The sequence below is a fragment of the Oncorhynchus gorbuscha genome, linkage group LG05 (genome assembly GCF_021184085.1).
Source record: "Oncorhynchus gorbuscha isolate QuinsamMale2020 ecotype Even-year linkage group LG05, OgorEven_v1.0, whole genome shotgun sequence".
Taxonomy (NCBI): domain Eukaryota; kingdom Metazoa; phylum Chordata; class Actinopteri; order Salmoniformes; family Salmonidae; genus Oncorhynchus; species Oncorhynchus gorbuscha.
Genome location: NC_060177.1, coordinates 94037746 through 94065227, shown reverse-complemented (window position 1 = coordinate 94065227; position 27482 = coordinate 94037746). Strand labels below are relative to the sequence as shown.

The 27482-nt window shown below is 47.6% G+C and overlaps 1 protein-coding gene across 1 annotated transcript in view; it reads left to right on the top strand.

The window, feature by feature from the left end:
* The window catches only part of LOC124036674 (PDZ domain-containing protein 2-like), a 217644-nt gene that overhangs the window by 85725 nt on the left and 104437 nt on the right, over nt 1–27482 (top strand). Inside the window, 1 exon segment of the mRNA XM_046351518.1 lies at nt 15198–15343. Within this exon segment, the coding sequence (XP_046207474.1) occupies nt 15198–15343 (146 nt within the window).

Sequence of the window (27482 nt, the reverse complement as noted above, 5' to 3'; positions counted from 1 at the left end):
CTCTTCCCTGTTAGGTAACATTATCTAATCTCTTCCCTGTTAGGGGTAACATTAGCTAATCTCTTCCTTTTTAAGGGTAACATTATCTATTCCCTTCCCTGTTAGGGGTAACATTAGCTAATCTATTCCCTGTTAGGGGTATCATTAGCTAATCTCTTCCCTGTTAGGTAACATTAGCTAATCTCTTCCTTTTTAAGGGTAACATTATCTATTCCCTTCCCTGTTATGGGTATCATTAGCTAATCTCTTCCCTGTTAGGGGTAACATTATCTAATCTCTTCCCTGTTAGGGGTAACATTATCTAATCTCTTCCCTGTTAGGTAACATTATCTAATCTCTTCCCTGTTAGGGGTAACATTATCTAATCTCTTCCCTGTTAGGGGTAACATTAGCTCATCTCTTCCTTGTTAGGTAACATTATCTAATCTCTTCCTTATTAGGTAACATTATCTAATCTCTTCCTTATTAGGTAACATTTGCTAATCTCTTCCTTGTTAGGTAACATTATCTAATCTCTTCCCTGTCCGGTAACATTAGCTAATCTCTTCCATGTTAGGGGTAACATTATATAATCTCTTCCCTGTTAGGGGTAACATTAGCTAATATCTTCCTTTTAAGGGTAACATTAGCCAATCTCTTCCTTTTTAAGGGTAACATTAGCTAATCTCTTCCCTGTTAGGGGTAACATTATCTAATCTCTTCCCTGTTAGGTAACATTATCTAATCTCTTCCTTATTAGGTAACATTTGCTAATCTCTTCCTTGTTAGGTAACATTAGCCAATCTCTTCCTTTTTAAGGGTAACATTAGCTAATCTCTTCCCTGTTAGGGGTATCATTAGCTAATCTCTTCCCTGTTAGGGGTAACATTAGCTAATCTCTTCCCTGTTAGGGGTAACATTATCTAATCTCTTCCTTTTTAAGGGTAACATTAGCTAATCTATTCCCTGTTAGGCGTATCATTAGCTAATATCTTCCTTTTTAAGGGTAACATTAGCTAATCTCTTCCCTGTTAGGGGTAACATTAGCAGATCTCTTCCCTGTTAGGTGTAACATTATCTAATCTCTTCCCTGTTAGGTAACATTAGCTAATCTCTTCCTTTTTAAGGGTAACATTATCTATTCCCTTCCCTGTTATGGGTATCATTAGCTAATCTCTTCCCTGTTAGGGGTATCATTAGCTAATCTCTTCCCTGTTAGGGGTAACATTATCTAATCTCTTCCCTGTTAGGTAACATTATCTAATCTCTTCCTTATTAGGTAACATTTGCTAATCTCTTCCTTGTTAGGTAACATTATCTAATCTCTTCCCTGTTCGGTAACATTTGCTAATCTCTTCCCTGTTAGGTAACATTAGCTCATCTCTTCCCTGTTAGGGGTAACATTAGCTCATCTCTTCCTTGTTAGGTAACATTATCTATTCTCTTCCCTGTTAGGGGTAACATTATCTAATCTCTTCCCTGTTAGGGGTAACATTAGCTCATCTCTTCCCTGTTAGGGGTAACATTAGCTCATCTCTTCCCTGTTAGGGGTAACATTATCTAATCTCTTCCCTGTTAGGGATAACATTAGCTCATCTCTTCCCTGTTAGGGGTAACATTAGCTCATCTCTTCCCTGTTAGGGGTAACATTAGCTCATCTCTTCTCTGTTAGGGGTAACATGATCTAATCTCTTCCTTTTTAAGGGTGACATTAGCTAATCTCTTCCCTGTTAGGGGTAACATTATCTAATCTCTTCCCTGTTAGGGGTAACATTAGCTCATCTCTTCCCTGTTAGGGGTAACATTATCTAATCTCTTCCCTGTTAGGGGTAACATTAGCTAATCTCTTCCCTGTTAGGGGTAACATTAGCTCATCTCTTCCCTGTTAGGGGTAACATTATCTAATCTCTTCCCTGTTAGGGGTAACATTATCTAATCTCTTCCCTGTTAGGGGTAACATTATCTAATCTCTTCCCTGTTAGGGGTAACATTAGCTCATCTCTTCTCTGTTAGGGGTAACATTAGCTGGGAAAACAGACTACCTACAGTGGTAATTAGTGTTGTATAAGAACTGTCTGAGGAAACAGCAAGACAGCGTGGGATCTCACTGGGAGACACACAGGGATATGACTGACTGACTGTGACATGTCGGAAGCCTGTGTTGCGATGCGAAGCCCGATTCCAACTAGTCAAGTGGTCTGTACCAATCCTTAGGTAAACATCCTTCAGGATTTACGTCTGTTGTTTTGGTGTCAGACTCTTCCGAAGTTAAGCTAACACCATTCAGGACTAGGAGAGGGCTAGCTGTTGGGTTAGCGTAGGGAGAGGAGAGGGCTAGCTGCTGGGTTAGCGTAGGGAGAGGAGAGGGCTAGCTGTTGGGTTAGCGTAGGGAGAGGAGAGGGCTAGCTGTTGGGTTAGCGTAGGGAGAGGAGAGGGCTAGCTGCTGGGTTAGCGTAGGGAGAGGAGAGGGCTAGCTGTTGGGTTAGCGTAGGGAGAGGAGAGGACTAACTGTTGGGTTAGCGTAGGGAGAGGAGAGGGCTAGCTGTTGGGTTAGCGTAGGGAGAGGAGAGGGCTAGCTGTTGGGTTAGCGTAGGGAGAGGAGAGGGCTAGCTGTTGGGTTAGCGTAGGGAGAGGAGAGGGCTAGCTGCTGGGTTAGCGTAGGGAGAGGAGAGGACTAGCTGTTGGGTTAGCGTAGGGAGAGGAGAGGGCTAGCTGTTGGGTTAGCGTAGGGAGAGGAGAGGGCTAGCTGTTGGGTTAGCGTAGGGAGAGGAGAGGGCTAGCTGCTGGGTTAGCGTAGGGAGAGGAGAGGGCTAGCTGTTGGGTTAGCGTAGGGAGAGGAGAGGGCTAGCTGTTGGGTTAGCGTAGGGAGAGGAGAGGGCTAGCTGTTGGGTTAGCATAGGGAGAGGAGAGGACTAACTGTTGGGTTAGCGTAGGGAGAGGAGAGGGCTAGCTGTTATGATGTTGTTTGAATTAAAGGTTTGGTAGAGGAGAGGACTAACTGTGTGGTTAGCGTAGGGAGAGGAGAGGACTAACTGTTGGGTTAGCGTAGGGAGAGGAGAGGACTAACTGCTGGGTTAGCATAGGGAGAGGAGAGGACTAACTGTTGGGTTAGCGTAGGGAGAGGAGAGGGCTAGCTGTTATGATGTTGTTTGAATTAAAGGTTTGGTAGAGGAGAGGACTAACTGTTGGGTTAGCGTAGGGAGAGGAGAGGACTAACTGCTGGGTTAGCATAGGGAGAGGAGAGGACTAACTGTTGGGTTAGCGTAGGGAGAGGAGAGGGCTAGCTGTTATGATGTTGTTTGAATTAAAGGTTTGGTAGAGGAGAGGACTAACTGTGTGGTTAGCGTAGGGAGAGGAGAGGACTAACTGCTGGGTTAGCATAGGGAGAGGAGAGGACTAACTGCTGGGTTAGCGTAGGGAGAGGAGAGGACTAACTGCTGGGTTAGCGTAGGGAGAGGAGAGGACTAACTGTTGGGTTATCGTAGGGAGAGGAGAGGGCTAGCTGTTATGATGTTGTTTGAATTAAAGGTTTGGTAGAGGAGAGGACTAACTGTTGGGTTAGCGTAGGGAGAGGAGAGGGCTAGCTGTTATGATGTTGTTTGAATTAAAGGTTTGGTAGAGGAGAGGACTAACTGTTGGGTTAGCGTAGGGAGAGGAGAGGACTAACTGTTGGGTTAGCGTTTGGAGAGGAGAGGACTAACTGTTGGGTTAGCATAGGGAGAGGAGAGGACTAACTGTTGGGTTAGCGTAGGGAGAGGAGAGGACTAACTGTTGGGTTAGCGTAGGGAGAGGAGAGGACTAACTGCTGGGTTAGCATAGGGAGAGGAGAGGACTAACTGCTGGGTTAGCGTAGGGAGAGGAGAGGACTAACTGTTGGGTTAGCGTAGGGAGAGGAGAGGACTAACTGTTGGGTTAGCGTAGGGAGAGGAGAGGACTAACTGTTGGGTTAGCGTAGGGAGAGGAGAGGACTAACTGTTGGGTTAGCGTAGGGAGAGGAGAGGACTAACTGCTGGGTTAGCATAGGGAGAGGAGAGGACTAACTGTTGGGTTAGCGTAGGGAGAGGAGAGGACTAACTGCTGGGTTAGCGTAGGGAGAGGAGAGGACTAACTGCTGGGTTAGCGTAGGGAGAGGAGAGGACTAACTGCTGGGTTAGCGTAGGGAGAGGAGAGGACTAACTGCTGGGTTAGCGTAGGGAGAAGAGAGGACTAACTGCTGGGTTAGCGTAGGGTGAGGAGAGGACTTACTGCTGGGTTAGCGTAGGGAGAGGACTAACTGCTGGGTTAGCGTAGGGAGAGGAGAGTACTAACTGCTGGGTTAGCGTAGGGAGAGGAGAGGACTAACTGCTGGGTTAGTGTAGGGAGAGGAGAGGACTAACTGTTGGGTTAGCGTAGGGAGAAGAGAGGACTAACTGCTGGGTTAGCGTAGGGTGAGGGAGGACTTACTGCTGGGTTAGCGTAGGGAGAGGACTAACTGCTGGGTTAGCGTAGGGAGAGGAGAGTACTAACTGCTGGGTTAGCGTAGGGAGAGGAGAGGACTAACTGCTGGGTTAGCGTAGGGAGAGGAGAGGACTTACTGCTGGGTTAGCGTTGGGAGAGGACTAACTGCTGGGTTAGAGTTGGGAGAGGAGAGGACTAACTGCTGGGTTAGCGTTGGGAGAGGACTAACTGCTGGGTTAGAGTTGGGAGAGGAGAGGACTTACTGCTGGGTTAGCATTGGGAGAGGACTAACTGCTGGGTTAGAGTTGGGAGAGGACTAATCGCTGGGTTAGCGTTGGGAGAGGAGAGGACTAACCGCTGGGTTAGCGTAGGGAGAGGAGAGGCCTAACTGCTGGGTTAGCGTAGGGAGAAGAGAGGACTAACTGCTGGGTTAGCGTAGGGAGAGGAGAGGACTAACTGCTGGGTTAGCGTAGGGAGAGGAGAGGACTAACTGTTGGGTTAGCGTAGGGAGAGGAGAGGACTAACTGTTGGGTTAGCGTTTGGAGAGGAGAGGACTGACTGCTGGGTTAGCGTAGGGAGAGGAGATGACTAACTGTGTGGTTAGCGTAGGGAGAGGAGAGGACTAACTGCTGGGTTAGCGTAGGGAGAGGAGAGGACTAACTGTTGGGTTAGCGTAGGGAGAGGAGAGGACTAACTGTTGGGTTAGCGTAGGGAGAGGAGAGGACTAACTGCTGGGTTAGCATAGGGAGAGGAGAGGACTAACTGTTGGGTTAGCGTAGGGAGAGGAGAGGACTAACTGTTGGGTTAGCGTAGGGAGAGGAGAGGACTAACTGTTGGGTTAGCGTAGGGAGAGGAGAGGACTAACTGCTGGGTTAGCATAGGGAGAGGAGAGGACTAACTGTTGGGTTAGCGTAGGGAGAGGAGAGGACTAACTGCTGGGTTAGCGTAGGGAGAGGAGAGGACTAACTGCTGGGTTAGCGTAGGGAGAGGAGAGGACTAACTGCTGGGTTAGCGTAGGGAGAGGAGAGGACTAACTGCTGGGTTAGCGTAGGGAGAAGAGAGGACTAACTGCTGGGTTAGCGTAGGGTGAGGAGAGGACTTACTGCTGGGTTAGCGTAGGGAGAGGACTAACTGCTGGGTTAGCGTAGGGAGAGGAGAGTACTAACTGCTGGGTTAGCGTAGGGAGAGGAGAGGACTAACTGCTGGGTTAGTGTAGGGAGAGGAGAGGACTAACTGTTGGGTTAGCGTAGGGAGAAGAGAGGACTAACTGCTGGGTTAGCGTAGGGTGAGGAGAGGACTTACTGCTGGGTTAGCGTAGGGAGAGGACTAACTGCTGGGTTAGCGTAGGGAGAGGAGAGTACTAACTGCTGGGTTAGCGTAGGGAGAGGAGAGGACTAACTGCTGGGTTAGCGTAGGGAGAGGAGAGGACTTACTGCTGGGTTAGCGTTGGGAGAGGACTAACTGCTGGGTTAGAGTTGGGAGAGGAGAGGACTAACTGCTGGGTTAGCGTTGGGAGAGGACTAACTGCTGGGTTAGAGTTGGGAGAGGAGAGGACTTACTGCTGGGTTAGCATTGGGAGAGGACTAACTGCTGGGTTAGAGTTGGGAGAGGACTAATCGCTGGGTTAGCGTTGGGAGAGGAGAGGACTAACCGCTGGGTTAGCGTAGGGAGAGGAGAGGACTAACTGCTGGGTTAGCGTAGGGAGAAGAGAGGACTAACTGCTGGGTTAGCGTAGGGAGAGGAGAGGACTAACTGCTGGGTTAGCGTAGGGAGAGGAGAGGACTAACTGTTGGGTTAGCGTAGGGAGAGGAGAGGACTAACTGTTGGGTTAGCGTTTGGAGAGGAGAGGACTGACTGCTGGGTTAGCGTAGGGAGAGGAGATGACTAACTGTGTGGTTAGCGTAGGGAGAGGAGAGGACTAACTGCTGGGTTAGCGTAGGGAGAGGAGAGGACTAACTGCTGGGTTAGCATAGGGAGAGGAGAGGACTTACTGCTGGGTTAGCGTAGGGAGAGGAGAGGACTAACTGTTGGGTTAGCGTAGGGAGAGGAGAGGACTAACTGCTGGGTTAGCATAGGGAGAGGAGAGGACTTACTGCTGGGTTAGCGTAGGGAGAGGAGAGGACTAACTGCTGGGTTAGCGTAGGGAGAGGAGAGGACTAACTGTTGGGTTAGTGTAGGGAGAGGAGAGGACTAACTGTTGGGTTAGCGTAGGGAGAGGAGAGGACTAACTGTTGGGTTAGCGTAGGGAGAGGAGAGGACTAACTGCTGGGTTAGCATTGGGAGAGGAGAGGGCTAACCTTTGGGTTAGCATTTGGAGAGGAGAGGGCTAACTGTTGGGTTAGGGTTGGTAGAGGGTGTTGGGAGAGAACTAGCCCAGACAAGTCTCTCCTTGACAGGCTCACTGTCCTCAGGCGACCGCCTACCTACCTGTCATCATTCACAACACAACACCTTCGACAGGACAGGACAGGACAGGACTGGACAGTTGCTTAGTAATACCCCAATGCTCCCAGGGTGTGTGTCTCATCCCTCTCAGGGTCTCTTCTCTTCACAAAACTTATACACAGGTCGGTTGTTATGCAACAAAACCTATAGACAGGTTGGTTGTTAAGCAACAAAACCTATAGACAGGTTGGTTGTTAAGCAACAAAACCTATAGACAGGTTGGTTGGAGAAAATAAGCGACACCAGGACAGGTAGAGACAATCACCAGGACAGGTAGAGACAATCACCAGGACAGGTAGAGACAATCACCAGGACAGGTGGAGACAATCACAAGGACAGGTAGAGTCAATCACAAGGACAGGTAGAGACAATCACCAGGACAGGTAGAGACAATCACCAGGACAGGTAGAGACAATCACCAGGACAGGTAGAGACAATCACCAGGACAGGTAGAGACAATCACCAGGACAGGTAGAGATAATCACCAGGACAGGTAGAGACAATCACCAGGACAGGTAGAGACAATCACCAGGACAGGTAGAGACAATCACCAGGACAGGTAGAGACAATCACCAGGACAGGTAGAGACAATCACCAGGACAGGTAGAGATAATCACCAGGACAGGTAGAGACAATCACCAGGACAGGTAGAGACAATCACCAGGACAGGTAGAGACAATCACCAGGACAGGTAGAGACAATCACCAGGACATGTAGAGACAATCACCAGGATAGGTAGAGACAATCACCAGGACAGGTGGGACAATCACCAGGACAGGTAGAGACAATCACCAGGACAGGTAGAGACAATCACCAGGACAGGTGGAGACAATCACAAGGACAGGTAGAGTCAATCACAAGGAAAGGTAGAGACAATCACAAGGACAGGTAGAGACAATCACAAGGACAGGTGGAGACAATTACCAGGACAGGTGGAGACAATCACCAGGACAGGTAGAGACAATCACAAGGACAGGTAGAGACAATCACAAGGACAGGTAGAGACAATCACAAGGACATTCCTCCATTCCTATGTGATGATTTACCCTATGACTTCTAAACCAGGAACTAGGGAGATCCTTATTGTAATGGAATCCAGCCCAGGTTGAGTAGCTAGCACACAGGCATCAGGCCTGTCCTTATTGTAATGGAATCCAGCCCCGGTTGAGTAGCTAGCACACAGGCATCAGGCCTGTCCTTATTGTAATGGAATCCAGCCCAGGTTGAGTAGCTAGCACACAGGCATCAGGCCTGTCCTTATTGTAATGGAATCCAGCCCAGGTTGAGTAACTAGCACACAGGCATCAGGCCTGTCCTTATTGTAATGGAATCCAGCCCAGGTTGAGTAACTAGCACACAGGCATCAGGCCTGTCCTTATTGTAATGGAATCCAGCCCAGGTTGAGTAGCTAGCACACAGGCATCAGGCCTGTCCTTATTGTAATGGAATCCAGCCCAGGTTGAGTAGCTAGTACACAGACATCAGGCCTGTCGTTATGGCTAACGAGACATGGTGTGATGTAAGAAACATACAGGAACTCAAATCCTTCTGTTCACCTGATTTAGAATTCCTCACAATCAAATGTAGACCGCATTACCTACCAAGAGAATTATCTTCGATTATAATCACAGCCGTATATATCCCCCCCCCAAGCAGACACATCGATGGCTCTGAACAAACTTTATTTAACTCTTTGCAAACTGGAAACCATTTATCCGGAGGCTGCATTCATTGTTGCTGGGGATTTTAACGAGGCTAATCTGAAAACAAGACTCCCAAAATTTTATCAGCATATCGATTGCACAACCAGGGGTGTAAAAACCTTGGATCATTGTTACTCTAACTTCCGCGACGCATATAAGGCCCTGCCCCGCCCCCCTTTTGGAAAAGCTTACCACGACTCCATTTTGTTGATCCCTGCCTACAGACAGAAACTAAAACAAGAGGCTCCCACGCTGAGGTCTATCCAACGCTGGTCCGACCAAGCTGACTACACACTCCAAGACTGCTTCCATCACGTGGACTGGGATATGTTTCGTATTGCGTCAGTTAACAATATTGACGAATACGCTGATTCGGTGTGCGAGTTCATTAGAACGTGCGTTGAAGATGCCGTTCCCATAGCAACGATTAAAACATTCCCTAACCAGAAACCGTGGATTGATGGCAGCATTCGCGTGAAACTGAAAGCGCGAACCACTGCTTTTAATCAGGGCAAGGTGTCTGGTAACATGACCGAATACAAACAGTGCAGCTATTCCCTCCGCAAGGCTATCAAACAAGCTAAGCGTCAGTACAGAGACAAAGTAGAATCTCAATTCAACGGCTCAGACACAAGAGGCATGTGGCAGGGTCTACAGTCAATCACGGACTACAGGAAGAAACCCAGCCCAGTCACGGACCAGGATGTCTTGCTCCCAGGCAGACTAAATAACTTTTTTGCCCACTTCGAGGACAATACAGTGCCACTGACACGGCCTGCAACGAAAACATGCGGTCTCTCCTTCACTGCAGCCGAGGTGAGTAAGACATTTAAACGTGTTAACCCTCGCAAGGCTGCAGGCTCAGACGGCATCCCCAGCCGCGCCCTCAGAGCATGCGCAGACCAGCTGGCCGGTGTGTTTACGGACATATTCAATCAATCCCTATACCAGTCTACTGTTCCCACATGCTTCAAGAGGGCCACCATTGTTCCTGTTCCCAAGAAAGCTAAGGTAACTGAGCTAAACGACTACCGCCCCGTAGCACTCACTTCCGTCATCATGAAGTGCTTTGAGAGACTAGTCAAGGACCATATCACCTCCACCCTACCTGAAACCCTAGACCCACTCCAATTTGCTTACCGCCCAAATAGGTCCACAGACGATGCAATCTCAACCACACTGCACACTGCCCTAACCCATCTGGACAAGAGGAATACCTATGTGAGAATGCTGTTCATCGACTACAGCTCGGCATTCAACACCATAGTACCCTCCAAGCTCGTCATCAAGCTCGAGACCCTGGGTCTCGACCCCGCCCTGTGCAACTGGGTACTGGACTTCCTGACGGGCCGCCCCCAGGTGGTGAGGGTAGGCAACAACATCTCCTCCCCGCTGATCCTCAACACTGGGGCCCACAAGGGTGCGTTCTGAGCCCTCTCCTGTACTCCCTGTTCACCCACGACTGCGTGGCCAAGCACGCCTCCAACTCAATCATCAAGTTTGCGGACGACACAACAGTGGTAGGCTTGATTACCAACAACGACGAGACGGCCTACAGGGAGGAGGTGAGGGCCCTCGGAGTGTGGTGTCAGGAAAATAACCTCACACTCAACGTCAACAAAACTAAGGAGATGATTGTGGACTTCAGGAAACAGCAGAGGGAACACCTCCCTATCCACATCGATGGAACAGTAGTGGAGAGGGTAGCAAGTTTTAAATTCCTCGGCATACACATCACAGACAAACTGAATTGGTCCACTCACACAGACAGCATCGTGAAGAAGGCGCAGCAGCGCCTCTTCAACCTCAGGAGGCTGAAGAAATTTGGCTTGTCACCAAAAGCACTCACAAACTTCTACAGATGCACAATCGAGAGCATCCTGGCGGGCTGTATCACCGCCTGGTACGACAACTGCTCCGCCCTCAACCGTAAGGCACTCCAGAGGGTAGTGAGGTCTGCACAACGCATCACTGGGGGCAAACTACCTGCCCTCCAGGACACCTACACCATCCGATGTTTCAGGAAGGCCATAAAGATCATCAAGGACAACAACCACCCGAGCCACTGCCTGTTCACCCCGCAATCATCCAGAAGGCGAGGTCAGTACAGGTGCATCAAAGCTGGGACCGAGAGACTGAAAAACAGCTTCTATCTCAAGGCCATCAGACTGTTAAACAGCCACCACTAACATTGAGTGGCTGCTGCCAACACACTGACACGGACTCAACTCCAGCCACTTTAATAATGGGAATTGATGAGAAATGATGTAAATATATCACTAGCCACTTTAAACAATGCTACCTTATATAATGTTACTTACCCTACATTATTCATCTCATATGCATATGTATATACTGTACTCTATATCATCGACTGCATCCTTATGTAATACATGTATCACTAGCCACTTTAACTATGCCACTTTGTTTACTTTGTCTACATACTCATCTCATATGTATATACTGTACTCGATACCATCTACTGTATCTTGCCTATGCCACTCTGTACCATCACTCATTCATATATCCTTATGTACATATTCTTTATCCCCTTACACTGTGTATAAGACAGTAGTTTTGGAATTGTTAGTTAGATTACTTGTTGGTTATTACTGCATTGTCGGAACTAGGAGCACAAGCATTTCGCTACACTCGCATTAACATCTGCTAACCATGTGTATGTGACAAATAAAATTGGATTTGGATTTGATTTGATTTATAATGGAATCCAGCCCAGGTAGAGTAGCTAGCACACAGGCATCAGGCCTGTCGTTATTATAATGGAATCCAGCCCAGGTAGAGTAGCTAGCACACAGGCATCAGGCCTGTGTTTCAGACTGAACATAAGGTAGTGCTTTAAATTTTAATCACTTCAATCCCCTTAGAGGGTTGGCAATTGTCTTTTCTGGGGCAGCTACATCGTGTGTGTGTGTGTGTGTGTGTGTGTGTGTGTGTGTGTGTGTGTGTGTGTGTGTGTGTGTGTGTGTGTGTGTGTGTGTGTGTGTGTGTGTGTGTGTGTGTGTGTGTGTGTGTGTGTGTGTGTGTGTGTGTGTGTGTGTGTGTGTGTGTGTGTGTGTGTGTGTGTACAAGTTGTCAAAGACAGGTGCCTCTAAGGATCACTCAGATTATATTTATAGAATATCTACAGAGGAGGATGGAGGATGAGGAGGAAGAGGAGGAGAGAGTAGGATGAGGGGAAGAATAAGTGGAGGAGGAGGATGAGGATGAGGAGGAGAGAGAGGGGAGAGGAGTAGGAGGGTAAGAAGAAGAAGAGGGGAGAAGAGGAGGCATTGTTGACCAAACTCCAAACCTCTCAGCAGAATGAGGAGGAGAGAAAGGAGGAGGATGAGAGAGAAGTTGGAGGGGAAGTATAAGAAGAGGAGGGGAGAAGAGGATGGAGGAGAGAGGAGGCAGTGTTGATCAAACTCCAAACCTCTCATGAGGATGGAACACACAACCTTCTCTTTCTAGCGTCTTCCTAATGCCCGACAGTTGGAATAGTCTTGACTTTAATTAAACACCTCAATGGACTGTTTTCTAATGGGTGATTTGAGTTTAACTGTCAAAAACAATGAATTTGTTGAACTATAAAGGTTTTTAAAATGGGTTTCTTTACATTTGAAAAACATAAATTAATTGTCAGAACAATATTTTTTATAGATGGTTAGATAACATATCATTATTCTGTAGCTCAGTTGGTAGAGCATGGCGCTTGTAACGCCAGGGTAGTGGGTTCGATCCCCGGGACCACCCATACGTAGAATGTATGCACACATGACTGTAAGTCGCTTTGGATAAAAGCGTCTGCTAAATGGCATATATTATTATATTATTATATTATTTCAGAGGACAGTTGTTTATTTTGGGAAATGTGTCTCCTGCATAGTCTTGCAACATCAATATAGACTGAAATAGTTTGGGTACATGTATATATTCAGTAATAATAGATCTGAATGTCTGAAAAACTCCTTAATCTGTCATGGATCTAACACTCCCAAAGTCTCCAGCAGCACCTGCAGTATTGAGGTGTAGAACTACTGGTGCACCACTAATTACTGTCTAAACCCCTGTCTAAACCCCTTGTCTAAACCCCTGTCTAAACCCCTGTCTAAACCCCTTGTCTAAACCCCTGTCTCAACCCCTTGTCTCAACCATTTGTCTAAACCCCTTGTCTAAACCCCTGTCTAAACCCCTGTCTCAACCCCTGTCTCAACCCCTGTCTCAACCCCTTGTCTCAACCCCTTGTCTCAACCCCTTGTCTAAACCCCTTGTCTAAACCCCTGTCTAAACCCCTTGTCTAAACTCCTTGTCTAAACCCCTGTCTCAACCCCTTGTCTAAACCCCTTGTCTAAACCCCTGTCTAAACCCCTTGTCTAAACTCCTTGTCTAAACCCCTGTCTCAACCCCTTGTCTAAACCCCTGTCTAAACCCCTTGTCTAAACCCCTTGTCTAAACCCCTGTCTAAACCCCTTGTCTAAACCCCTTGTCTAAACCCCTGTCTCAACCCCTTGTCTCAACCCCTTGTCTAAACTCCTTGTCTAAACCCCTGTCTCAACCCCTTGTCTCAACCATTTGTCTAAACCCCTTGTCTAAACCCCTGTCTCAACCCCTGTCTCAACCCCTGTCTCAACCCCTGTCTCAACCCCTTGCCTCAACCCCTTGTCTCAACCCCTTGTCTAAACCCCTTGTCTAAACCCCTTGTCTAAACCCCTTGTCTAAACCCCTTGTCTTAAACCCTTGTCTAAACCCCTTGTCTAAACCCCTGTCTCAACCCCTGTCTAAACCCCTTGTCTCAACCCCTTGTCTTAAACCCCTGTCTAAACCCCTTGTCTAAACCCCTTGTCTAAACCCCTTGTCTAAACCCCTTGTCTTAAACCCCTGTCTAAACCCCTTGTCTAAACCCCTTGTCTAAACCCCTTGTCTTAAACCCCTGTCTAAACCCCTTGTCTAAACCCCTTGTCTTAAACCCTTGTCTAAACCCCTTGTCTAAACCCCTTGTCTAAACCCCTTGTCTCAACCCCTTGTCTAAACCCCTTGTCTCAACCCCTTGTCTCAACCCCTTGTCTCAACCCCTGTCTCAACCCCTGTCTAAACCCCTTGTCTCAACCCCTTGTCTCAACCCCTGTCTAAACCCCTTGTCTAAACCCCTATCTATTACATATGGAGCTTGTTCTTGTGATATACAGTATTAGTGAGTGTGACTGCCTTCAACACTGCAACCATGACCCTAACTCTGTGTCCTCCAGCCCAGAGAGGGAAGTCGTATCAACCATGACCCTAACTCTGTGTCCTCCAGCCTAGAGAGGGAGATCGTATCAACCATGACCCTAACTCTGTGTCCTCCAGCCTAGAGAGGCCAGTCGTATCAACCATGACCCTAACTCTGTGTCCTCCAGCCTAGAGAGGGAAGTCATATCAACCATGACCCTAACTCTGTGTCCTCCAGCCTAGAGAGGCCAGTCGTATCAACCATGACCCTAACTCTGTGTCCTCCAGCCTAGAGAGGGAAGTCATATCAACCATGACCCTAACTCTGTGTCCTCCAGCCTAGAGAGGCCAGTCGTATCAACCATGACCCTAACTCTGTGTCCTCCAGCCTAGAGAGGCCAGTCGTATCAACCATGACCCTAACCCTGTGTCTTGTCTGTGACCTCCAGCCCAGAGAGGCCAGTCGTATCAACCATGACCCTAACCCTGTGTCTTGTCTGTGACCTCCAGCCCAGAGAGGCCAGTCGTATCAACCATGACCCTAACCCTGAGTCTTGTCTGTGACCTCCAGCCCAGAGAGGCCAGTCGTATCAACCATGACCCTAACCCTGTGTCTTGTCTGTGACCTCCAGCCCAGAGAGGCCAGTCGTATCAACCATGACCCTAACCCTGTGTCTTGTCTGTGACCTCCAGCCCAGAGAGGCCAGTCGTATCAACCATGACCCTAACCCTGTGTCTTGTCTGTGACCTCCAGCCTAGAGAGGCCAGTCGTATCAACCATGACCCTAACCCTGTGTCTTGTCTGTGACCTCCAGCCCAGAGAGGCCAGTCGTATCAACCATGACCCTAACCCTGTGTCTTGTCTGTGACCTCCAGCCCAGAGAGGCCAGTCGTATCAACCATGACCCTAACCCTGTGTCTTGTCTGTGACCTCCAGCCCAGAGAGGCCAGTCGTATCAACCATGACCCTAACCCTGTGTCTTGTCTGTGACCTCCAGCCCAGAGAGGCCAGTCGTATCAACCATGACCCTAACCCTGTGTCTTGTCTGTGACCTCCAGCCCAGAGAGGCCAGTCGTATCAACCATGACCCTAACCCTGTGTCTTGTCTGTGACCTCCAGCCCAGAGAGGCCAGTCGTATCAACCATGACCCTAACCCTGTGTCTTGTCTGTGACCTCCAGCCCAGAGAGGCCAGTCGTATCAACCATGACCCTAACCCTGTGTCTTGTCTGTGACCTCCAGCCCAGAGAGGCCAGTCGTATCAACCATGACCCTAACCCTGTGTCTTGTCTGTGTCCTCCAGCCCAGAGAGGCCAGTCGTATCAACCATGACCCTAACCCTGTGTCTTGTCTGTGACCTCCAGCCCAGAGAGGCCAGTCGTATCAACCATGACCCTAACCCTGTGTCTTGTCTGTGTCCTCCAGCCCAAAGAGGGGAGTCTTATCTGGAAGATGCACATGGTGAAAGGTCAGGAGGGTCTGGGCATCCAGATTACGGGAGGACGAGGGTCCAAGCGCTCCCCGCACGGCATCATCATAGCGCACGTAGAGGAGGGAGGCGCCACACAGAGGTAAGATACACGCACGCGCACACACACACACACACACACACACACACACACACACACACACACACACACACACACACACACACACACACACACACACACACACACACACACACACACACACACACACACACACACACACACACACACACACACACACACACACACACACACACACACACACACATTTGATACTGTATGCCCACACAGGTGCATACCTGGAAATAAGACAACACTTTTGCAATTTGAGAGATGTTTATGTATTCTTATAGGTATGTAGAGTGATGGTGTCTGAGTCCTCTCAACCAGCCACATGGTGTCTGAGTCCTCTCAACCAGTCACATGGTGTCTGAGTCCTCTCAACCAGTCACATGGTGTCTGAGTCCTCTCAACCAGCCACATGGTGTCTGAGTCCTCTCAACCAGCCACATGGTGTCTGAGTCCTCTCAACCAGCCACATGGTGTCTGAGTCTTCTCAACCAGCCACATGGTGTCTGAGTCTTCTCAACCAGCCACATGGTGTCTGAGTCCTCTCAACCAGTCACATGGTGTCTGAGTCCTCTCAACCAGTCACATGGTGTCTGAGTCCTCTCAACCAGCCACATGGTGTCTGAGTCCTCTCAACCAGCATAATGTATCTTTAAAAGACACACTCCTGTCTGAGCCTTGGCCAATAGGAAATCATGTAAAAGGTCTTGTGACCACGTCCACTTTAGGCACACTGCTTCTAATACTCTCATGTCTGAATGTGAAAAGGGGAGAATGGCTGTGTTGTAGTGGTCAGCTATGAACTACAATACGGCCAGGAAGTGTTTAAAGAGGTTGTTTATCAGTAAATTGGGGCGTTCCACAAAAAGAGGGCCTTTTGAGTCCCTTCAAAATTTGAAAAGCGTGTTATATTAGATGAAGCGCCCTTTAACATAGACTACATGGATAATTGTCAGGATAGCTAGGAGTGGTGGGGGTGGAGTCAAGCGCAGAGAGCAATGCCTCCCCCTGTCACAGACAGCTAGGAGTGGTGGGGGTGGAGTCAAGCGTAGAGAGCAATGCCTCCCCCTGTCACAGACAGCTAGGAGTGGTGGGGGTGGAGTCAAGCGTAGAGAGCAATGCCTCCCCCTGTCACAGACAGCTAGGAGTGGTGGGGGTGGAGTCAAGCGCAGAGAGCAATGCCTCCCCCTGTCACAGACAGCTAGGAGTGGTGGGGGTGGAGTCAAGCGTAGAGAGCAATGCCTCCCCCTGTCACAGACAGCTAGGAGTGGTGGGGGTGGAGTCAAGCGCAGAGAGCAATGCCTCCCCCTGTCACAGACAGCTAGGAGTGGTGGGGGTGGAGTCAAGCGCAGAGAGCAATGCCTTCCCCTTATCACAGAAAGCTAGGAGTGGTGGGGGTGGAGTCAAAGAGCAAAGTTCCAAATGAGAATGTTTATTCCAAAATATGGGCCAGAAAACCCCAGGCACAAAGGACCACAGAAACAGGAACGAAAACAAACCTTATAGCAACAAAACACGAACCTCCATTGACAGAACAATAAACAAGCCCGCACAAAAGCAGGCGGGCCCTGAAGGCTTAAATAGCCCTGAATTAACGACAAACTAGAAACCGGTGAAAGCAATCTAGACAAAACCAACAGAAAAGGAATCGGTGGCAGCTAGTAGACCGGTGACGACGACCGCCGAGCACCCGCCCGAACAGGAAGAGGAAGTTGTGACAATAATACAATAAATTCATTTTTAATAAATAATAATAAATAAATAAAGACTCAGTAATGTGCCAAAATTCAGCATTTTTTGACTTGTCCCTCTGTCAACCCTGTGTAACTTCTAGGAAGATTTCATCTCACTTAACCCCAAAAAATGTCTCCTGAGTTTCACCATCATTGTAAACTCTAGTTGCTGTGTTGCCTTGACGAAGTCATTTCCTGCGATCATTATGTACTTCCTGTGATTAGTGATTCATCTACCTCTGTACCTCATTCTAAAGGTCAACCATGTCACGTGAACTGAACTCTTCTTTTAAACATAGTTAATATTTTCTTTCAAAAATAGACATTGAATATCTAATAGTCAAATCCTAGTGTAAGAGCAGGTGAGCTGGTTCTACTGTTTTGGGTCGTGTTCTGGTGGTTTTGTAGCGGATCAACCCTGTTTCCAATAGATAGATAGAATATTTTCTATTTGTTTATTTTTATTTATTTTTTGCCACAAGCTTCCATTCCCCCACAACAAGCTTCCATTCCCCCACAACAAGCTTCCATTCCCCCACAACAAGCTTCCATTCCCCCACAACAAGCTTCCATTCCCCCTCAACAAGCTTCCATTCCCCCCACAACAAGCTTCCATTCCCCCACAACAAGCTTCCATTCCCCACAACAAGCTTCCATTCCCCAACAACAAGCTTCCATTCCCCACAACAAGCTTCCATTCCCCCACAACAAGCTTCCATTCCCCAACAACAAGCTTCCATTCCCCAACAACAAGCTTCCATTTCCCCTCAACAAGCTTCCATTCCCCAACAACAAGCTTCCATTCCCCCACAACAAGCTTCCATTCCCCCACAACAAGTTTCCATTCCCCCACAACAAGTTTCCATTCCCCCACAACAAGCTTCCATTCCCCCACAACAAGCTTCCATTCCCCCACAACAAGCTTCCATTCCCCCTCAACAAGCTTCCATTCCCCCTCAACAAGCTTCCATTCCCCCTCAACAAGCTTCCATTCCCCCACAACAAGCTTCCATTCCCCCTCAACAAGCTTCCATTCCCCCACAACAAGCTTCCATTCCCCCACAACAAGCTTCCATTCCCCCACAACAAGCTTCCATTCCCCCACAACAAGCTTCCATTCCCCCACAACAAGCTTCCATTCCCCCACAACAAGCTTCCATTCCCCCTCAAGAAGCTTCCATTCCCCCACAACAAGCTTCCATTCCCCCACAACAAGCTTCCATTCCCCCACAACAAGCTTCCATTCCCCCTCAACAAGCTTCCATTCCCCCACAACAAGCTTCCATTCCCCACAACAAGCTTCCATTCCCCCACAACAAGCTTCCATTCCCCCACAACAAGCTTCCATTCCCCCTCAACAAGCTTCCATTCCCCCACAACAAGCTTCCATTCCCCCTCAACAAGCTTCCATTCCCCCTCAACAAGCTTCCATTCCCCAACAACAAGCTTCCATTCCCCCACAACAAGCTTCCATTTCCCCTCAACAAGCTTCCATTCCCCAACAACAAGCTTCCATTCCCCCACAACAAGTTGCCATTCCCCCACAACAAGTTTCCATTCCCCCACAACAAGCTTCCATTCCCCACAACAAGCTTCCATTCCCCCACATCAAGCTTCCATTCCCCCACAACAAGTTTCCATTCCCCCACAACAAGCTTCCATTCCCCCTCAACAAGCTTCCATTCCCCCACAACAAGCTTCCATTCCCCCACAACAAGCTTCCATTCCCCCTGAACAAGCTTCCATTCCCCCACAACAAGCTTCCATTCCCCCTCAACAAGCTTCCATTCCCCCACAACAAGCTTCCATTCCCCCACAACAAGCTTCCATTCCCCCACAACAAGCTTCCATTCCCCCACAACAAGCTTCCATTCCCCCACAACAAGCTTCCATTCCCCCACAACAAGCTTCCATTCCCCTCAACAAGCTTCCATTCCCCCACAACAAGCTTCCATTCCCCCACAACAAGCTTCCATTCCCCCTCAACAAGCTTCCATTCCCCCACAACAAGCTTCCATTCCCCCTCAACAAGCTTCCATTCCCCTCAACAAGCTTCCATTCCCCCACAACAAGCTTCCATTCCCCCACAACAAGCTTCCATTCCCCCTCAACAAGCTTCCATTCCCCCACAACAAGCTTCCATTCCCCCACAACTAGCTTCCATTCCCCCACAACAAGCTTCCATTCCCCCTCAACAAGCTTCCATTCCCCCACAACAAGCTTCCATTCCCCCACAACAAGCTTCCATTCCCCCTCAACAAGCTTCCATTCCCCCTCAACAAGCTTCCATTCCCCCTCAACAAGCTTCCATTCCCCCACAACAAGCTTCCATTCCCCCTCAACAAGCTTCCATTCCCCCACAACAAGCTTCCATTCCCCACAACAAGCTTCCATTCCCCCACAACAAGCTTCCATTCCCCCACAACAAGCTTCCATTCCCCCACAACAAGCTTCCATTCCCCCTCAAGAAGCTTCCATTCCCCCACAACAAGCTTCCATTCCCCACAACAAGCTTCCATTCCCCCACAACAAGCTTCCATTCCCCCACAACAAGTTTCCATTCCCCCACAACAAGTTTCCATTCCCCCACAACAAGCTTCCATTCCCCCACAACAAGCTTCCATTCCCCCACAACAAGTTTCCATTCCCCCACAACAAGCTTCCATTCCCCCTCAACAAGCTTCCATTCCCCCACAACAAGCTTCCATTCCCCACAACAAGCTTCCATTCCCCCTCAACAAGCTTCCATTCCCCCACAACAAGCTTCCATTCCCCTCAACAAGCTTCCATTCCCCCACAACAAGCTTCCATTCCCCCACAACAAGCTTCCATTCCCCCACAACAAGCTTCCATTCCCCACAACAAGCTTCCATTCCCCACAACAAGCTTCCATTCCCCCACAACAAGCTTCCATTCCCCCACAACAAGCTTCCATTCCCCCACAACAAGCTTCCCATTCCCCCTCAACAAGCTTCCATTCCCCCTCAACAAGCTTCCATTCCCCACAACAAGCTTCCATTCCCCCACAACAAGCTTCCATTCCCCCACAACAAGCTTCCATTCCCCCACAACAAGCTTCCATTCCCCCTCAACAAGCTTCCATTCCCGCACAACAAGCTTCCATTCCCCCTCAACAAGCTTCCATTCCCCCTCAACAAGCTTCCATTCCCCAACAACAAGCTTCCATTCCCCCACAACAAGCTTCCATTCCCCCACAACAAGTTTCCATTCCCCCACAACAAGTTTCCATTCCCCCACAACAAGCTTCCATTCCCCCACAACAAGCTTCCATTCCCCCACAACAAGCTTCCATTCCCCCACAACAAGCTTCTGGACCTACTTTGGGGCTTGCTTACTCTGGGGGAGGGGGGGGGGTAAATGATTGCTGCAAATATTATATTTTCTGTGCGCTCATAACCCCATGTGTATTTGTGAGTATATGTGTTTGGGTGTGCGTGTGTGTGAGTGCATTTGTGCGTGTGTGTAAGTACTTGTGTGCGAGTGTGTGTGTGTGTGCGAGTGTGTGTGTGTGTGTGCGTGTGTGTGTGTGTGTGTGTGTGTGTGTGTGTGTGTGTGTGTGTGTGTGTGTGTGTGTGTGTGTGTGTGTGTGTGTGTGTGTGTGTGTGTGTGTGTGTGTGTGTGTGTGCTGTCTCTATCTGATCTTAATAACAGAGGCCAGCTCTTTCTTTGTTCTCCTCACCGTCCGTTCTGCTTAATATTTAATATGAATATCTTTCCAGCTTTGTGAGGGAACCCCCCCACACACACACACACACATAGACATAGCCATACACACACACAGCCATACACACACACACATAGACATAGCCATACACACACACAGCCATACACACACACACAGCCATACACACACACACATAGACATAGCCATACACACACACAGCCATACACACACACACATAGACATAGCCATACACACACACAGCCATACACACACACACAGCCATACACACACACACATAGACATAGACACACACACACATAGACATAGCCATACACACACATAGACATAGCCATACACACACATAGACATAGCCATACACACATAGCCATACACACACACACACACACATAGACATAGACACACACACACATAGACATAGACACACACACACATAGACATAGCCATACACACATAGCCATACACACACAAACACATAGCCATACACACACACACAGCCATACACACACACACACAGCCACACACACACACACAGCCACACACACACACATAGACATAGCCACACACATAGCCATACACACACACACACACATAGCCACACACACACACACATAGACATAGCCACACACACATAGACATAGCCACACACATAGCCACACACACACACACACACATAGCCACACACACACACACATAGACATAGCCACACACACACACATAGACATAGCCACACACACACACAAATAGACATAGCCACACACACACACAAATAGACATAGCCACACACACACACAAATAGACATAGCCACACACACACACAAATAGACATAGCCACACACACACATAGACATAGCCACACACACACATAAATAGACATAGCCACACACACAAATAGACATAGCCACACACACACATAGACATAGACACACACACACACAAATAGACATAGCCACACACACACACAAATAGACATAGCCACACACACACACAAATATACATAGCCACACACACACATAGACATAGCCACACACACACACAAATAGACATAGCCACACACACACACAAATAGACATAGCCACACACACACACAAATAGACATAGCCACACACACAAATAGACATAGCCACACACACACATAGACATAGCCACACACACACACAAATAGACATAGCCACACACACACACACATAGACATAGCCACACACACACACACATAGACATGACTCATATCTTCAGCATCCATAATGGCTGTGTTTCACTGGCTGTCCCATTTACAGGGAACAGGCTGGTCTGTCGTCCCATTTACAGGGAACAGGCTGTTCTGTCGTTCCATTTACAGGGAACAGGCTGGTCTGTCTGCTTCCGCTAGGAAAGTCTTATCTGAGCAACAAGTCTGCCATTAACAGGCTCCTTAACAGCTTCTATCCCCAAGCCATAAGTGCTGAATAGCTAACAGAGTGGCTAACAGACGGACTGCTAAATAGATAACAGAATGGCTAACAGACTGACTGCTAAATAGCTAACAGAATGGCTAACAGACTGACTGCTAAATAGATAACATAATGGCTAACAGACTGACTGCTAAATAGATAACAGAATGGCTAACAGACTGACTGCTAAATAGATAACATAATGGCTAACAGACTGACTGCTAAATAGCTAACAGAATGGCTAACAGACTGACTGCTAAATAGATAACAGAATGGCTAACAGACTGACTGCTAAATAGCTAACAGAATGGCTAACAGACTGACTGCTAAATAGATAACAGAATGGCTAACAGACTGACTGCTAAATAGTAGTCAGTCGTTACTCCCTTGTTTTTAATAATGTTGCACTGTTGCTACAAACTCACTCCTGTTGGTTCCAGACTTTGGTACACCGGTATCGCTTGCCATGCGGTAGCAGAGAGAATAGTCCATGACTTGGGTGGCTGGAGTCTTATACAATTTTTAGGACCTTCCTCTGACAACGTCTGGTATAGAGGTCCTGGATGGCAGGGAGCTTGGCCCCAGTGATGTGTTGGGCTGTACGCACTACACCTCTGTCGGATGCCGAGCAGTTGCCATACCAGGCGGTGATGCATCCGGTCAAGATATATATGCCATTTTAGCAGACGCTTTTATCCAAAGCGACTTACAGTCATGTGTGCATACATTCTACGTATGGGTGGTCCCGGGGATCGAACCCACTACCCTGGCGTTACAAGCGCCATGCTCTACCAACTGAGCTACAGAAGGACTGCGTTACAAGCGCCATGCTCTACCAACTGAGCTACAGAAGGACCATGCTCTCAATGGTGCAGCTGTATAACTTTTTGAGGATCTGAGGGCGGATCCATCCACCTGATGGGAAGCAGGCATTTTTGTGCCTTCTTCACGACTGTTGTTGTTTGTGTGGACCATGTTATTTCCTTAGTGATGTGGACACCGAGGAACTTCAAGCTCTCGACCCGCTCCACTACAGCCCTGTCGATCCTTTAGTCCAGGATCAGCTCGTTTGTCTTGCTGACGTTGTGGGAGAGGTTGTTGTCCTGGCACCACACTGCCAGGTCTCTGACCTCCTCCCTATCGGTTGTCTCCTCGCTGTCGGTGATCAGGCCTACCACCGTTGTGTCGTCAGCAAACATAATGATGGTGTTTGAGTCATGTGTGGCCACACAGTTGTGGGTGAACAGGGAGTAGAGCAGGGGGATAAGCATGCATCCCTGAGGGGCCCCCGTGTTGAGGGTCAGCGTGGCAGATGTGGTATTTCCTGCCCTCACCACCTGGGGTTGGCCCGTCAGGAAGTCCACTATCCAATTGCAGAGGGAGGTGTTTAATCCCAGGGTCCTTAGTTTAGTGAGGAGTTTGGAGGGCACTATGGTGTTGAACGCTGAGCTGTAGTCAATGACCAGCATTCTCACGTAGGTCTTCCTTTTGTCCAGGTGGGAAAGGCCGTTTGGGAGTGCAATAGAGATTGCGTCTGTTTTGGTTGGTATGTGAATCTGTTGGGGTTGGTATGTGAATCTGTTGGGGTTGGTATGTGAATCTGTTGGGGTTGGTATGTGAATCTGTTGGGGTTGGTATGTGAATCTGTTGAGGTTGGTATGTGAATCTGTTGGGGTTTGTATGTGAATCTGTTGGGGTTGGTATGTGAATCTGTTGGGGTTGGTATGTGAATCTGTTGGGGTTGGTATGTGAATCTGTTGGGGTTGGTATGTGAATCTGTTGGGGTTGGTATGTGAATCTGTTGGGGTTGGTATGTGAATCTGTTGGGGTTGGTATGTGAATCTGTTGGGGTTGGTATGTGAATCTGTTGGGGTTGGTATGTGAATCTGTTGGGGTTGGTATGCGAATCTGTTGGGGTTGGTATGCGAATCTGTTGGGGTTGGTATGCGAATCTGTTGGGGTTGGTATGTGAATCTGTTGGGGTTGGTATGTGAATCTGTTGGGGTTGGTATGTGAATCTGTTGGGGTTGGTATGTGAATCTGTTGGGGTTGGTATGTGAATCTGTTGGGGTTGGTATGCGAATCTGTTGGGGTTGGTATGCAAATCTGTTGGGGTTGGTATGCGAATCTGTTGGGGTTGGTATGCGAATCTGTTGGGGTTGGTATGCGAATCTGTTGGGGTTGGTATGCGAATCTGTTGGGGTTGGTATGCGAATCTGTTGGGGTTGGTATGCGAATCTGTTGGGGTTGGTATGCGAATCTGTTGGGGTTGGTATGCACATTGGAATGGGTCCAAGTGGTCTGGGATGATCATGTTGATGTGAGCCATGACCAGCCTTTCAAAGCATTTCATGGGTACAGGGCGATAGTCATTTAGATAAATTATCTTGGCGTTCTTGGGCGCAGGGACTATAGTGGCCTTCTTGAATCGTTAGTTTTACAAACTGGGTTGAAAATGTCAGTGGAGACACTTGCTAGCGGGTCAGTACGCGGGTCAGTACGCGGGTCAGTACGCGGGTCAGTACGCGGGTCAGTACGCGGGTCAGTACGCGGGTCAGTACGCATCCTGCGGCCTTGTGAAGGTTAACTTTTTATTTCACAACATGAGCACCCCGACAATTGACACACACAACTTCATCCACTGAAACAACACAATCCTCTGTCCCATTGCCCTCCGCACACTTCCCACATCTTGGAATTTCCCTCCTACACACCCTGCTGCTACATGACCATGAACCTACACCCTGCTGCAACATGACCATGAACCTACACCCTGCTGCAACATGACCATGAACCTACACCCTGCTGCAACATGACCATGAACCTACACCCTGCTGCAACATGACCATGAACCTACACCCTGCTGCAACATGACCATGAACCTACACCCTGCTGCAACATGACCATGAACCTACACCCTGCTGCAACATGACCATGAACCTACACCCTGCTGCAACATGACCATGAACCTACACCCTGCTGCAACATGACCATGAACCTACACCCTGCTGCAACATGACCATGAACCTACACCCTGCTGCAACATGACCATGAACCTACACCCTGCTGCAACATGACCATGAACCTACACCCTGCTGCAACATGACCATGAACCTACACCCTGCTGCAACATGACCATGAACCTACACCCTGCTGCAACATGACCATGAACCTACACCCTGCTGCAACATGACCATGAACCTACACCCTGCTGCAACACCTGAAACAGCACAGTGGATTCAGCTCAAAAACATGCTCTAACAGGATTTTTATTTATTTGATTTATTTCACCTTTATTTAACCAGGTAGGCCAGTTGAGAACTAGTTGTCATTTATACACTGCTGCAACCTGACCAAGATAAACCCTGCAAAGCCAGTGTGACAAAAACAACAACAACAGAGTTATGCATAAACAACACTGCTGTACAGTCAATAACACAATAGAAAAATCTATGTACATTGTGTGCAAATGTAGAAGAGTAGGGAGGCAATCATGAGCTTCAGAGCTGGTTTACCCTGCTGCAACATTTGAACTTGGTCCTGTATTGACCCTGCGTTGCCTGTTTGATTGTCACCCTCTGCAACATGACCATGAACCTACACCCTGCTGCAGCCTTGAACCTACAGTGCTGATGTTGCCTGTTATCCATGGCTTCTGGTTAGATATGAACCTACACCCTGCTGCAACATGGTCACCCTGCTGGGATGACCAGTAGCTCAATGCTTTTATTCACCCTGCTGCAAGACCAGAACCTACTGATGTGGTAAACTCCTCAATGTTATGCTGCAATGAATCCTACAAACATCTAATCTGTGGTTGGTCCATGGAACCTACAGGCCCCCCTACACCTTGTGTGTGTGGGGGCAACATGATTCATAAATCAGTGTTAAATATAATCTGTGGTTTCCATAAAGTATTAAATGTGCAACATGACATATTTGTCATAGCATATAGCATTTGATTTGTCATAGCATATAGCATTTGATTTGTCATAGCATATAGCAACTTTGATTTGTCATAGCATATAGCATTTGATTTGTCAACAGCACAACCTAGCATTTGATTTGTCATAGCATATAGCATTTGATTTGTCATAGCCTATATAGCATTTGATTTGTCATAGCACATAGCATTTGATTTGTCAACAGCACATAGCATTTGATTTGTCATAGCACATAGAACATAGCATTTGATTTGTCATAGCATATAGCATTTGATTTGTCATAACATATAGCATTTGATTTGTCATAGCATATAGCATTTGATTTGTCATAGCATATAGCATTTGATTTGTCATGCTGCAACATGACCAGCACATAGCATTTGATTTGTCATAGCACATAGCACATAGCATTTGATTTGTCATAGCACATAGCATTTGATTTGTCATAGCATATAGCATTTGATTTGTCATAGCATATAGCATTTGATTTGTCATAACATATAGCATTTGATTTGTCATAGCACATAGAACATAGCATTTGATTTGTCATAGCATATAGCATTTGATTTGTCATAACCTACCCTATAGCATTTGATTTGTCATAGCATATAGCATTTGATTTGTCATAGCATATAGCATTTGATTTGTCCATAGCACATAGCACATAGCATTTGATTTGTCATAGCACATAGCACATAGCATTTGATTTGTCATAGCACATAGCATTTGATTTGTCATAGCATATAGCATTTGATTTGTCATAGCATATAGCATTTGATTTGTCATAACATATAGCATTTGATTTGTCATAGCATATAGCATTTGATTTGTCATAGCATATAGCATTTGATTTGTCATATTTCACATAGCACATAGCATTTGATTTGTCATAGCACATAGGACATAGCATTTGATTTGTCATAGCACATAGCATTTGATTTGTCATGCATATAGCATTTGATTTGTCATAGCATATAGCATTTGATTTGTCATAGCACATAGCATTTGATTTGTCATAGCATTTAGCATTTGATTTGTCATAGCATATAGCATTTGATTTGTCATAGCATATAGCATTTGATTTGTCTGTTATAGCATTTGATTTGTCATAGCACATTTGTGGGGATTTGTCATAGCACATAGCTTTTGATTCATAGCATTTGATTTGTCATAGCACATAGCATTTGATTTGTCATAGCATATAGCATTTGATTTGTCATAGCATATAGCATTTGATTTGTTGTCATAGAACATAGCATTTGATTTGTCATAGCATATAGCATTTGATTTGTCATAACATATAGCATTTGATTTGTCATAGCATATAGCATTTGATTTGTCATA